This window comes from Gymnoscopelus microlampas (genome assembly GCF_963454915.1).
Source record: "Gymnoscopelus microlampas genome assembly, chromosome: 14".
Lineage (NCBI taxonomy): Eukaryota > Metazoa > Chordata > Actinopteri > Myctophiformes > Myctophidae > Gymnoscopelus > Gymnoscopelus microlampas.
This window is the reverse complement of record NC_139951.1, coordinates 25991337-26003615: the sequence shown is the minus strand read 5'-3', so window position 1 is coordinate 26003615 and position 12279 is coordinate 25991337. Positions and strand designations below refer to the sequence as shown.

General features: G+C 42.1%; 1 protein-coding gene across 3 annotated transcripts in view; it reads left to right on the top strand.

The window, feature by feature from the left end:
• LOC311059475 (KAT8 regulatory NSL complex subunit 1-like) overlaps positions 1-12259 on the top strand; it is a 41672-nt gene extending 29413 nt beyond the window's left edge. For all 3 annotated transcript variants that reach the window (XM_084077428.1, XM_084077429.1, XM_084077427.1), the window contains 9 exons: positions 3006-3171; positions 4833-4988; positions 5203-5403; positions 5666-5820; positions 6934-7055; positions 7945-8002; positions 9424-9536; positions 10058-10316; positions 10458-12259. In XM_084077428.1, coding sequence (XP_083933554.1) covers positions 3006-3171; positions 4833-4988; positions 5203-5403; positions 5666-5820; positions 6934-7055; positions 7945-8002; positions 9424-9536; positions 10058-10316; positions 10458-10664 — 1437 coding nt within the window. In that variant the 3' untranslated portion in view covers positions 10665-12259. The remainder of the gene's footprint in view (positions 1-3005; positions 3172-4832; positions 4989-5202; positions 5404-5665; positions 5821-6933; positions 7056-7944; positions 8003-9423; positions 9537-10057; positions 10317-10457) is intronic.
• Positions 12260-12279: the final 20 nt, after the last annotated feature.

Here is a 12279-nt window from a genome sequence, read left to right as displayed (position 1 = left end):
ACTGTACTTCTAATTGCTTCTAATTTGCCAGTGGGTTGGCCACCTATAACTATAACCTGCATGAAATGACTCAGAAAGAATGCACTAGGGAAACTATGGGAGCACATATGATGCAGGAGAAAAACAAATTCATCAGAAGAGAGACAGATGGATAGTGCGTGTGGGTGGGTGTGTAGGCCTATTGGGTGTGTACTATTTTGTGTTAGGTAAATGATGATGAACAGAAAATAACCTTTTATTCTAGTTGGCATAATGCCAGAATGTCTGTCATCTGAGCCTAGAAGAAGAAAAGAACACTAGTTGCAGCTTACGTCACATGATTACGTAGCCCAGAGTAAGATCATTCTGAATTTCTAAGGAATTCTCCTTAAGGGACATGAAACCCCAGGCTGATTTTGTAGTTTTGTTTTCCAGTTCAGGTTAAAAACTACAGCAGATTAAAAACATGGCAGACTTATAATATAAACACTAATAATGAGTGTTAGATTTTTTTTAGGTGTGTCCACAGCCAAGGGCATGCCAATGTGCAAGCATGAAGACGGTATTGACACACCCATTATTAATTTGATTAGCTTCAGCTAATGTGTGTTATGCAGCCTGCCATGCTTTTACCCTGCTGTAGTTTTTAACCTGAAGTGGAAAACAAACTACAAAATCAGCCTAGGGTTTCACGCCCCTTTAAATCTTTTCCTTGAACTTGTCATTTTCCATCAACATTCAGAACAATGGTTAGGGATGGAAATGGGATGTCAGTATTTGGATTGAGGGAATGACTCGGCTACATGAACGACTTAACGTCTCGGATCAATTCTGCACATAATTGACTAGGCAGCTGAGAGTTTTGCTTGGTTGAAACATTGATTGGTGTTCCAATATCCCCTGTTATTGCAACCATGATTGCCCCAATGAAGATACAGCATCATAACTGACTTGTGGGCGACTACAAATTCACACCCACAATTGAGACAGCGCCACCACTTGGGTTTTACTGGTTGACTACTGAGGCTGTAGCGATTTGTTTGTGTTCTAATAAAGTGTCCCATATGTTTAGTTTGTCCTTTTTAATGTGACATACCTGTCATCTCAATAGAAAATGTCCGGATATGTCACTCCTCCATTTAGTTTACATTTTAATTTCTCATGTACCGTCGGAGCTCCGCGGTTGGTGGAAAATGTATTTAAGCCTGTGACATGTTCAAAATATAGACATGAACAAAGTCAGTCAGGATCGGGATGTATAATTGAGAATTCCCCTCTTCAAAGTCGGCGCTCGTAAAGACAGTGATGTCACTGAAATGCCGTCTGCCATCTCCTCTCTGCTCTGTTAACATTATGGGTAACCCATTCAAGTGGCAAATTAAATGTGAAACACATCTATTGAGAAAACTAGAAGATATGTTGAAGACACTCCATACATATGGAAACATATTTTTATTCAAATCTATATCGTCTCCAGTTAATGTAGGATTATTTTAAATGTAGGCTCAGTGTCTTACTCGAATTTCAGTGGCTTTGATGGGTTGGCCTGCAGTACACCGTTCTCCCTTACCCCGAGTGGGTGCGCTGTCTCAATTGTGGGCGTGAATTTGTAGGCGCCCGTGTGTGTCTATAGCAAATAGACTTCTGTAAGAGAGTTGTGTTCATCTGACAAGAGGTGATCAAGGCAGCAGAGTACATCCTGATTAGGGAGGGGCATTTGGACATTTTGGAAAATTTTGGTAAATGTGGCCACTTGGGATTGAGAGTGGTTAAAATGACTTACTTACTTAAAGTGGTTAAACATAGTGTCATGTTTACATATGTATACAAACATTGCAGTGCATGTCACTAGTCTAGCCTTATCCTAAGCAACTATATCATACTTAATGTACTACAACTGATGTCAGTACTTGAATGCATTTTTCGCTGCCTTGTGGTTTCCTAGATATACTGTATGTTTATCAGCTACAGTTCCAATGTAAAGCCATTCGTTAAAAAAATATATAAATAAAAATACGAACCAAAAAAAAGAAAGTGAAGCGTATCTGGGTTTAAATATCCCATCCTATAATACAATAGAGAAGTCGCACGCATGCGCGATGGTGTACGCGTCTCATACAGGTCCTTTTCACTGTCCCTTTCTCAATAGAAAATGATGGCCACTCGACCGGGGGGGGGGGGGAGGGGTCACTACTGTTGCGCTGTGTGGAGACACTGTGCATATACATGCCCATATATTAGAATGAAGCACTTGTAGAACTAATTCATGTGCTAAATCCAGTCTTAGAACTGCAGACGATTGTCGTGTGACACTGCTAGTCACAATTTACAATTAAATATCTCAGGTACTTAGTTAAACGGATAGTGATACAAAATGTTGTCTGGTTAACTGTTTCCCATTAAGGGCTATCAACAAATATTCCATATTTGAACATACATTCAAATACAAAAAATAAACCAGGGTTTGATTGTAAAATAGTACAGTTTGAATGTAAATTTTAATTACATGATGGGTTAAGAATAGATCAAGTGGTCCTTAAATGAAGTAAACAACAAATAATTTAGATTTTTTTTAATCTGCTGCTCTTCCTCTAACCTGTGTTTAAAAAAAAAAATCATGTTTCAGTAAATAAAAACTGATTATTATACAGTTCTAAAAATGTGTGATTAAAGGAAGTTTAGACAAGAGGTCACATAAAATATTTAGTATTGGCATTTGGTCCTTAAAATGGATTATGTGCAGCTCTAGCAAGTGTTGTGATGCTGTATTATGTACGGTTATGTTAAAGTTGACCTCTTCTCTTGTGAGCCACCATGGCGGTAGCTGACCAGATAAACGCAACCACACTAATGTAACATCCTCAGTTTGGTTCCATCTGGTGAACTGTGTCCTGCCCTCTCTGCCTTTGGTTTCCTGTCTCTACTATCTACTAAGTAAAGCAAAAACTGCCCAAAAGAAAGTCAGTTGTGGAATGGTGCTCTACCTCTCTCTTACCACTCTTCCTCTACTCTACTGCCCCCTATAGGCCCAGCGGAGCAGCTGCCTCCAATGTAACTGCAGGGTCAACTCCAGCTGTGTCATGTGCGGTGGCCGGCCCACCTCCAAGGAGGACGTCCAGTACGATCTCCCCACTCTGGAGCGCCTGTCTAGACTGGACTCAGGCGTTCACCCCATCCTTTCTTTCCCTGACGGTCAGTGTTACAGTACATTCTCTCTCCAACCCACCCACACAGAGAAAGAAGTTCAAACTGTTCTTTCCTGTTTTATTTCTAGAGGAGAATTTTAAAAAGCCATGGGTGTGGCCACTGACAGTTTGAGTCAGAGGGATATAAAACAAAAGTCATAGGGCGTGTTGGTGTTAGGACTCCTTCTCTAGTCATACTTGGGATTCACTACTGAAACCAAAACTGTATACTTTTTTTGTGGCCTTACTTTGCCAAGTGTAAAAACAAAATAAACCACTTTTTCATTTAACACATTTTAAACTACTACAAGTTTAAATGTATACGGGGAACCCGATAGCCGAGTGTTAGGATGCATACCTCATGGTCCCAATGCTCTTATCAGCGGGTCCCCAGTTCAATTCCTGGCTGGTCGGACTATTTTGCTGAATGTCATCCCCCTACTCTGTCTCTGCATTACCTGTCTCTCTCCACTGTCGCTGTCAATAAAAAAGAAAAATGCCCAAAAGAACAAAACGGGGAAAAAATGTTTAAATGTATACATGGGCAGGATGCCCCCATTGAAGAAGCATAAACGTATCCTGAAATTATGCTACTCAATCAATGTGGTCCAGCAGTGTTTGTCTGAGGACCTCTTGACAACCAAACATTAACAACACCATGTCCTTCAAGTCATGCAAACAATGTCATTGGAAAGATAACTCTTAGCAAGTTGTTTTTACATTTTTTTTTTACAATTATTATAATCTTTTGGACACAAAAAAACACATTCAAGAAAAGGGTAGGCAGAGCCAACCTTTTTAACAATACATCTCTTTGGTGTGGTTTCAAGTAGCTGTAAAGTTTGGAAAATTGACCCTTTTTACAGCAGACACGGACAGCATGGACAGCTCCTGATGCTGGCACACTGAAACACCTAAATGAAACAGCCACAATTAACATACTACTTGATCTGAGGCCATGGTTCTCGGCAGGAAATCGATGGATTGTGCACTCCGGGTAGGGAATGAGAATTTGTTCCCAAGTGAAGGAGTTTAAGTATCTCGGGGTCTTGTTCACGAGTGAGGCGAGGATAGAGCAGGTGATCAGCCGGAGAATCGCAGGAGCGGTATTGCAGTCACTGTACCGCACTGAAAAGAGAGCTGAGCCAGAAGGCAAAGCTCTCGATATACCGAGCAATCTTCGATCCTACTCTCACCTATGGTCATGAAGTGTGGGATAGGGTGAGAACTCCAGTCATCCGTGAGAGACTCGGAGTAGAACCGCTGCTCCTTGACTTAGAAAGGAGCCAGCTTAGGTGGTTCGGGCATCTAGTACAGATGCCTCCCGAGCGTCTCCCTAGCTAGGGAGGTCCTCGCTGCACGTCCACTGGCAAGAGACCTCGGGGCAGACCAAGGACCAGAAGGGGGGATTATATCTCCACACTGGCCTGGGAACGCCTCGGGATCCCCCAGGACGAAGTTGCTAATGTTGCTCTGGAAAAGGAAGACTGGAAATCTCAATGCTTGGTCCATTTTGATTCTTAGTACTGTAGATGTGATCAAATCAGTGCTCAAAGGGTACAGACGTTCGACACCCACCTACTGCTCTTATATTCCAGTGCCAGTCCAAGTATTTTACTCTAAGTAATCAACTAATCTCATAACTGTGTGTGTGTGTGTGTTCCTTAGATGTGTGTGTAGGCCTGCGTCTGCAGCAGGTCTTGAAGACCCAGTGGCAGACCAAGTCCTTGGAGCGGAGCAAGCCGCTGAAGAAGCTCTCCCTCAAACACAAGCTGTCCTCCTCCAAAGAGAAGCACAAGTTCACCAACTCACTCATGGCAGTCAGTAAGTGCACTGCTGTGTCTGCAACAACACAGCTTTTGACCCGTTCAGCATGAGAGATTTCATCTCGAGTGGTCATTACCAGCTCATTTCCTTTAGACATACTTACAGACGGCAGCTCGAATAAACAGGGTCAAAGAAGGGCAAAAGTCCCTCTAAAGTCAGAGGGAAGGGAATAGGTTCCTCTCATGCCCTGACTGTTGTGTCTTCCCTGCAGGGCTTGGCCACTACAAGAACCGATCCGAGAAGCCCAGAACGTTGGACAGTAGCAGCAGTGCTGTCCTGAGCACAGCCAGGCTGGACAGCCCGGCCCTGTGCAAAACGGAACGCCTGCATGCCCTGCCGTCCCCCTCGGGACCCTACGACAAAAGCTTCAGCCGCAAAAGACTACGAGAGCACTCTCTGGACAGGACTGATCGTGAGTGATGCATTTTCCATGTAAAAGTCCTGCTGAACTGCCTTGACCTTTTTCACGGTGAACTGTTTGGGGAGAAAACCTCACACCTATCCAAAAGATTGTATTGTTATCTTAAATCCCTTCAGTATGTCTCCCGCTATTGTAGCTTTAACCCCTGCGTCAATCCAGTCATCTGCCTGTGTACAAGGTTATGGTTTTCATCATGGTTCAAATAACTGGAGCAACACTCTTAATGCAATTTGGTTTGCCTTTTGTCTTCTAGCCTCCCCCAAGCTGTTCCTGGACTCAGGCAGCCCTTGCGCCACACTGGCCAACATGCACTCATCCCTCCACAGCCCCCTTACTCGCCAGCTGTCCACCTCGTCTGAGAACTCCACGCCACTCGGACCCAACAGTCAGAGTGTCTCCAATACACCTGTAAGGGCACACGCAACGTTGTTTATGTCAGAGGAAATTACCCTAAAACATGCTTGCCTGAATATTTTTTTGTTCAAAGTAAAAAATATAATCCGCCATAGAAACAAAACTATCTTTTTGAAATGCATCTGAAACGGGAATGTGCCTCGACATAGTCACAAACCTTTTCCTCCTTTAGAAACACTCCTTTGTCTCTCGCTTAATGTTCTATACTGTTTGGATATTTGTACTTCCCAAAATGGTTTCTCTCACACATGCGTGAGAACATTATGTACCATAAATAACTTCAATGGAAGACAACGTCCTCTGTAGCTACTATTGCATTGCATCACATAGACATTTTATGATGGTATTCTGAATGTTTAAATATGTAACATATTACTTATACCGTCCAATATGAAAATGTAATACAAAATCATGACCGCTTGGCGCAAAAGGAATTTCCGCAAGGACAAATAAAGCATCTATGACTTATGCAGCTATGACTGGTGAAAGGTGGCTCCAGTAGCCTTTCCATTAATTGAGGTTTATGCTCATTGACAATGCCCACAATCAAAGCAAGTCATGCATAAAACTTAGTGAAGATAAATTGTGGGCTGGCTTTGCAAGGCTACCAATATTGCAGTCGCACAAATGTTTCCCATAGAAATGTTATGCACACTGGAGTTATGGAATTTTTTTAATATAAAAGTATCAATGACGTGTTTGATGACGTGTCAAATACAAAATGGTGCTTTGTAATAAAAATCAATTTGAGAGCTTAACCCATTGATACCTGTAACGCATCTGTGTCACTTTAGATGTCTTTGGCTATTTAAAAATAGCAGATATACAAGCTCATAGTATGAACTTGTAGATCTGCTATTTTTGAAAAATCTAAAAAAAAAAAAAAAAAAAGGAAGATTTTTTTCCAAAAAACTGTTAGGATTTAGATTTTTTTAATGAATCGCCTCAGGTCTTAAAGGGTTAAGATGATTGCTAGTGAATAATCTTTTAGAAGTCATTTGTGAGGAAAAAGGGTAGTTGGACATTTATAGTTTTGAGTTGTTAGTCAAGCCTTTATTATGTGCTATGCTCTGACTCGACTGTATTTGAAATGTCTATCAACAACAGCAACCCATCAAGAGGAGGCGAGGTGAGAGCTCCTTTGACATCAACAACATTGTGATCCCCATGTCTGTTGCCGCCACCACGCGGGTGGAGAAACTTCAGTACAAAGAAATCCTGACGCCTAGGTAAGACCTCTACCATTGACCATCAGACTGGTTGAGAGTGTTGCTTATGATATGACCAGCTTACCATGAGAGAAGTGTACTGTGAGACCCGTGGCATTCATAATGTTATTCATGTTAATGGCGGATGGATAATAAGGTGGAACATTTTATTACCACCTATAAATAATTGTCATGGGATATATTTTTTTAACCGCTGCTTCCCCTTTAACCTGTTTGTCCGTAATGCTGATTTTAAATAAACAAAGACATTTGAAACATGCAGGTGCATTGTTCAGTATTTCCGATACCGTTGTCCTGGAGATGTTGGGGGCCCTCCAAGGTCCGCTCAACCTCTATAACCGCCCCCCCCCCCCCCCCCCCCTTCCGACCCATCCACATCCAATTGGAAAACAAGCTACAAAATCAGCCTAGGGTTTCCTCCTTTAAATACTGTGATATGTACTCTAGTCCCCTTACCCACCTCTGTTTCAAAGTGACATTGCACTTACAATACAGCTGTGGCAACATTGTACTTGGAGCCACCTCGACATTTTGGACAGAATACAAATACAACAAAAAAGAAAAAATAGTCATAATATGAAAAATGGCACATATTTTAATTTGCAAAATAGCATAAAATACAATAGAATCATAACTGTAGTTTTGTGACGCTATAATCTTGTACAGTTTATATATGGCTATCATAAATAATCAAATCACATGGCTGCTAAAGTGAACAGGGCAGAGTAATACTCAATACTGTGAATGTGCAATGGGTGTATGGGAGTCACAGTCCACATCACTGAGATCAAGAGTGAGTGATGTGGACTGTGACACCCATAAACTATGAGGCACACAGTGCCGGAGATAGTCAACTCCCTGTGCTTATTATGTTTTTCTTTTTTGATAGTTGGCGAGAAGTGGACATCTTTACCCAGCCCATTACTGAGGAAGAGAATGAGAGAGAGGTGAGCATTTTGGTCTGATAATTTAGCAGCTTGCACATGGACAGTGTCAAACCATTCATTTCTATGGAGGTGGTGTTGACACCTGACTTCAGTAGCACCATGAACCTGACATCGCATACTGCTGAGTCGTGACACTCAAAATTGTAATAATTCGAACTTTTACATTACCCTCAATGCTACTGTTTAACGGTAAAACACGCTAATGTCACATAATTGCGCCTATTTCATTTGTCAAGATGAAGACTTGGATCTTTTGGCAAGCGATACCACAGAGTATAAATCATGCTTTGTACTGTTCTGTCTCGACTGTTAGACAGAGTAGGGGTGTGGGGGAAAAAAATGTTTTTGTTTGTTTTGAAAAAATGGGGAAAAAACGGAATCGTGACCCCAAGAATCGGAATCGAATCGTGAGATGGCAGAAGATTCACAGCCCTAACAGAAAGCAGGCAATGCAACACAAGAATTCATAGTATCTCTTGTCTAGCATCTTTATTTGTTTTTTGGAAAGGCGTTGCTTACAGCCATATATTTAGCAGTGATAGGTGATGGCTTGACTAATGTCGTTACTTGTGCCTTTGGGAACTTAATGGATATGGAGCTGCACTCTTTTGCGTTATTGAGGTTTGTCTTGACGGATATGGCGCTGCACTTGTTTGCGTTGTTGAGGTATGTGTGGTCTGGCAGCTGGGATTTTGTGATGTGTTTTTTGTCATTTATTGCTAAATGGTTTCATGGTGACGTTCATGGTGGTTTTAGAGAGTTGTAGTGTTGACCATGCTTTGCTTCGTTGTTTTTCAAAGCACTGCTTGCAAATTATGACTCTTTGTAAATCCACACTGGATTGTGCTCCTTTTTAAGTGCCGTATATACACAACTTCACTATGGACATTTTCCACACAAACTAAATGTATTTAGATTGAAAACTTTGTCATACACTGTGCTCTGTCATATGCTGTCCTAATAATACTAAATAATCTGCCTTGTTCGACACGTGTGGTGTCAGGTTTCTATACCAACGGGTCAGTGACATGAGCGCTGTGAATGAGGAAGAGACAGATGGACAAAAGATGACAAATGCAGTTTATGCCTTGGTTGGTTTACGTTAATATTCAATAAATAGCGATTCTTTGTTTTATATCTTAACTTTCTTATATTAAGTATGACTGACATTGCAAGCCAATGTAAGGCATATAGTGGTGAGGTTAGGTAATGATTGTGGAGTACATGGAAGGGTCAAGCTTGATTTATACTTGGGTGCTGGTTTTGCGCAACTGAAAATAGCCGATCTAAAACTTCACAACACATTGTAGATATTTTCGGATGCGCAAAAGCCGCCGCACAACTAAGTATAAATCAGTTATTAGGTTCCACAGTCCTCACAAGTAGAGTTTACAAATATATGTGTGTGTTTGTGTGTGTAGACGGAGGACCTGACAGATGCAGCCTTCGTCCAGCTCCACCAGCCGTGTGAGGACCAGGAGCGATCCCGCTGGACCTGGATGGCCCTGGCCCCCGCTAAGCGGAGGGGCAGCAGGTATGTCTGCACAAATGCTGCTAATGAATCGCGCATTAACCACAAGAAAATTGTGAAATGGCCCTAATTATTTCTGGCATGCTTGGAAAATTATCCTAAGAGGAACTAAAGTGGTGAAAGACTCTCACACCACATTACTTTTTATGGATGACTCCTTAGACCAAGACTAAAACATTTTTATTTCATGTATATATTTACATGGTCATAAGTGATAGGAGGACAAATGTTTGGGCCATGATAAAATTTAAAATGATCCCGCAAAACTGACATGTGGAAAACTTGCATTAAGCCCTTGAATGTCAACAGAAATCATTCACTAAAGTGCTCTGTTGATTTAGAAGTCTTCATCAGTAATAAAAACACAAAGTATGAAGGTACATTGTTGACTAACGTCAATAGTTTAGGTTAGTCAACTAACCTATCTCATAACAGTGCATGTCCAAAAATACCATGGGGACAGTTATAAGTCATGTCGCAAAACCCTCCTCACGTCCCTCATGCGTTCACTCATTCCGCCGAAGGTCATACAAATCCATTGACGGGCGGACCACTCCGTTGCTGTGCGGGACCAACCCACCCACGCCCCAGCCGGCCTCTCCGGACCCCGGTCACTGCCCCCTGCTCCACGACTACAGCTACAGCTATGTGCCGTCACCCATGAGCCCCCCGAGCCCCGATGCCACCTCCAACCCCTACACACCCTGCTCCAGGGACTCCAACCGCCTGCTGTCCAATGAGGACACGCGCTGTTCCACGCCAGACTTCACCTTTGAGGAAAGGGTACGTGTTGACTGCTCCAGTGTTTTACAGGCCTTAAAGCTACGTTTCGTAGATTTTCAGTCTCTCCCGACATAGAGGGAATTGAACCAAACTACAATATGTCTAATGTTTTGTATTCGTTTTGCATTTGTCCATTTTTAGACGGTGGCACCGTTTGAGCGTCGAAACTTCCCCATGTCAGAAGACCCCGACCCCGAGCCCCCCGAGGCGGATAGCGAACACATCAGACACAGGATGCGCAGCATCTCGGGCTGCAGAGCCCCCGGCTACAGCAGGATGGATTCTGATGACACGGACTTGCCTTGTGAAGAAGACGGGCCCAAACTTAAGGCCTCCACTCACCGATGAATGACTTGCAAGCTGAGGTCCCCTTCATCTTTGCCCCGGTCACAACTCTCACCCCCATCCCACCCCATCCTGGTCACACCCCCAACCCCTGGGCCTCTCTCCTCTCTGGCATTAACAAGCAGAACCTCAAACCGAAGTTAAGATGTTAAAGGGTTCCTGTTGTTTGATATTCAAACATCAGTCTAATACTTTTCACAGTTTTTAGTGAATATTATGGAGATAGAAGCCTTTCCCTACACCTTGTTTTTGTCACAGGAAGAAAAAAAGAATAAATGTTAAAAAAAGAAAAAAAGTATAAAACAATGTGTTACAAAAAATGATTTCTGTAGTAGGCTAAACAATGTACATGGGGGCTTAGTGGTGTTTCATACGTGGCGTGTACACTCGTAGCGCACTATGTAGCGGACTCCTCAAAGTATGGCCAAAGGGTGTTTTCTATTGACTAGTTTGCTTGTAATTCCCATGTACATTTTTAGTGGAGTGACAAATAACAAAACAATAAAAAATATCCTCACATCCTACCCCCCACCCCCTTTAGCCCCCATCCAAATAAAAACAGGTACATTTGGGATGTGGTGTCCTTCTCTCCTCTCCCCTTTAAGAGGTCGCCTGAAATCACCAGAGCACTTCTTGAACTGCCAAGTCCAGTTTTGTTGGTTTGCGTTCTTTGTTTGTTTCATTCCTGACACATTTTTTATTTGTATCTATGTCTGTTCCAACGCAACACATTCTTTGTGTTTCTTTTTATTTGTTTTTTTGAATGATAAATCATTCCTTTCGAATCTCTTTGGAGAGCATCCAGCTCCTCTTCTCCCAGGTGTTTGCTGTCAGGGAGGGGTGTCACAGAGGACTTGGGTGTCTATACAGCACTTGCCCCCCACACACAGCGCTGCTGCATGCCCCAAACATGCTAATGCTAGTCATATTACAGCACACAAGAAGATTTCCATGGGCAGGAATACAGGCAACGGAAGGATTCTAGCATCTGCTATTTTCACTCCCTTTCCCCCTTGTTAATAAAATAAAAATCATGGCATAATATATGGAAATAATTTAGGGTTCCTCCCCCCCCAAGGCACCACAGTGTGAGTGCACACAGCTGACAATTTGCAATTGTGCACGTTAACAATGGACGGTGTTTTTTTTTTGTTCTGTCTTTTTTTCTGGCTCAACTTGACAAGAATAAGAAGTGTTCTCTTGCAAACATGTAGCAGCTCTTACTTAGCTAGAAGCCACCCCAACCTCAGGTTTTACAAATTAAGGGAATATTTTCTGATGCTGAGAATATTTTCAACAGGTCAGATTGATCTGATCTCGAGACTGCTTTGTTGCAAGATTTTGTTTTTGCCACCCCACAATGTCATAACCACACTATTGCCCCCTTAAGTAACTAATTGCTATGCAAAATCTATGGTTGTATAATTTTACACCTGTGTTTTTATGCCACAGTCATTCAATCAGTTTTCTTTCTTTCTTTTCTAGTTAAGCAAGATGTCAATGTACCTGTTCGATTGTTGCAGCAGTTAACCTAATCAAAAGCAGAATTGTTTTTTGTAAATAGTACCATTAAAACATTTATGTTTAACTTGGCACAATTGTTTCAGACTCAACTTTT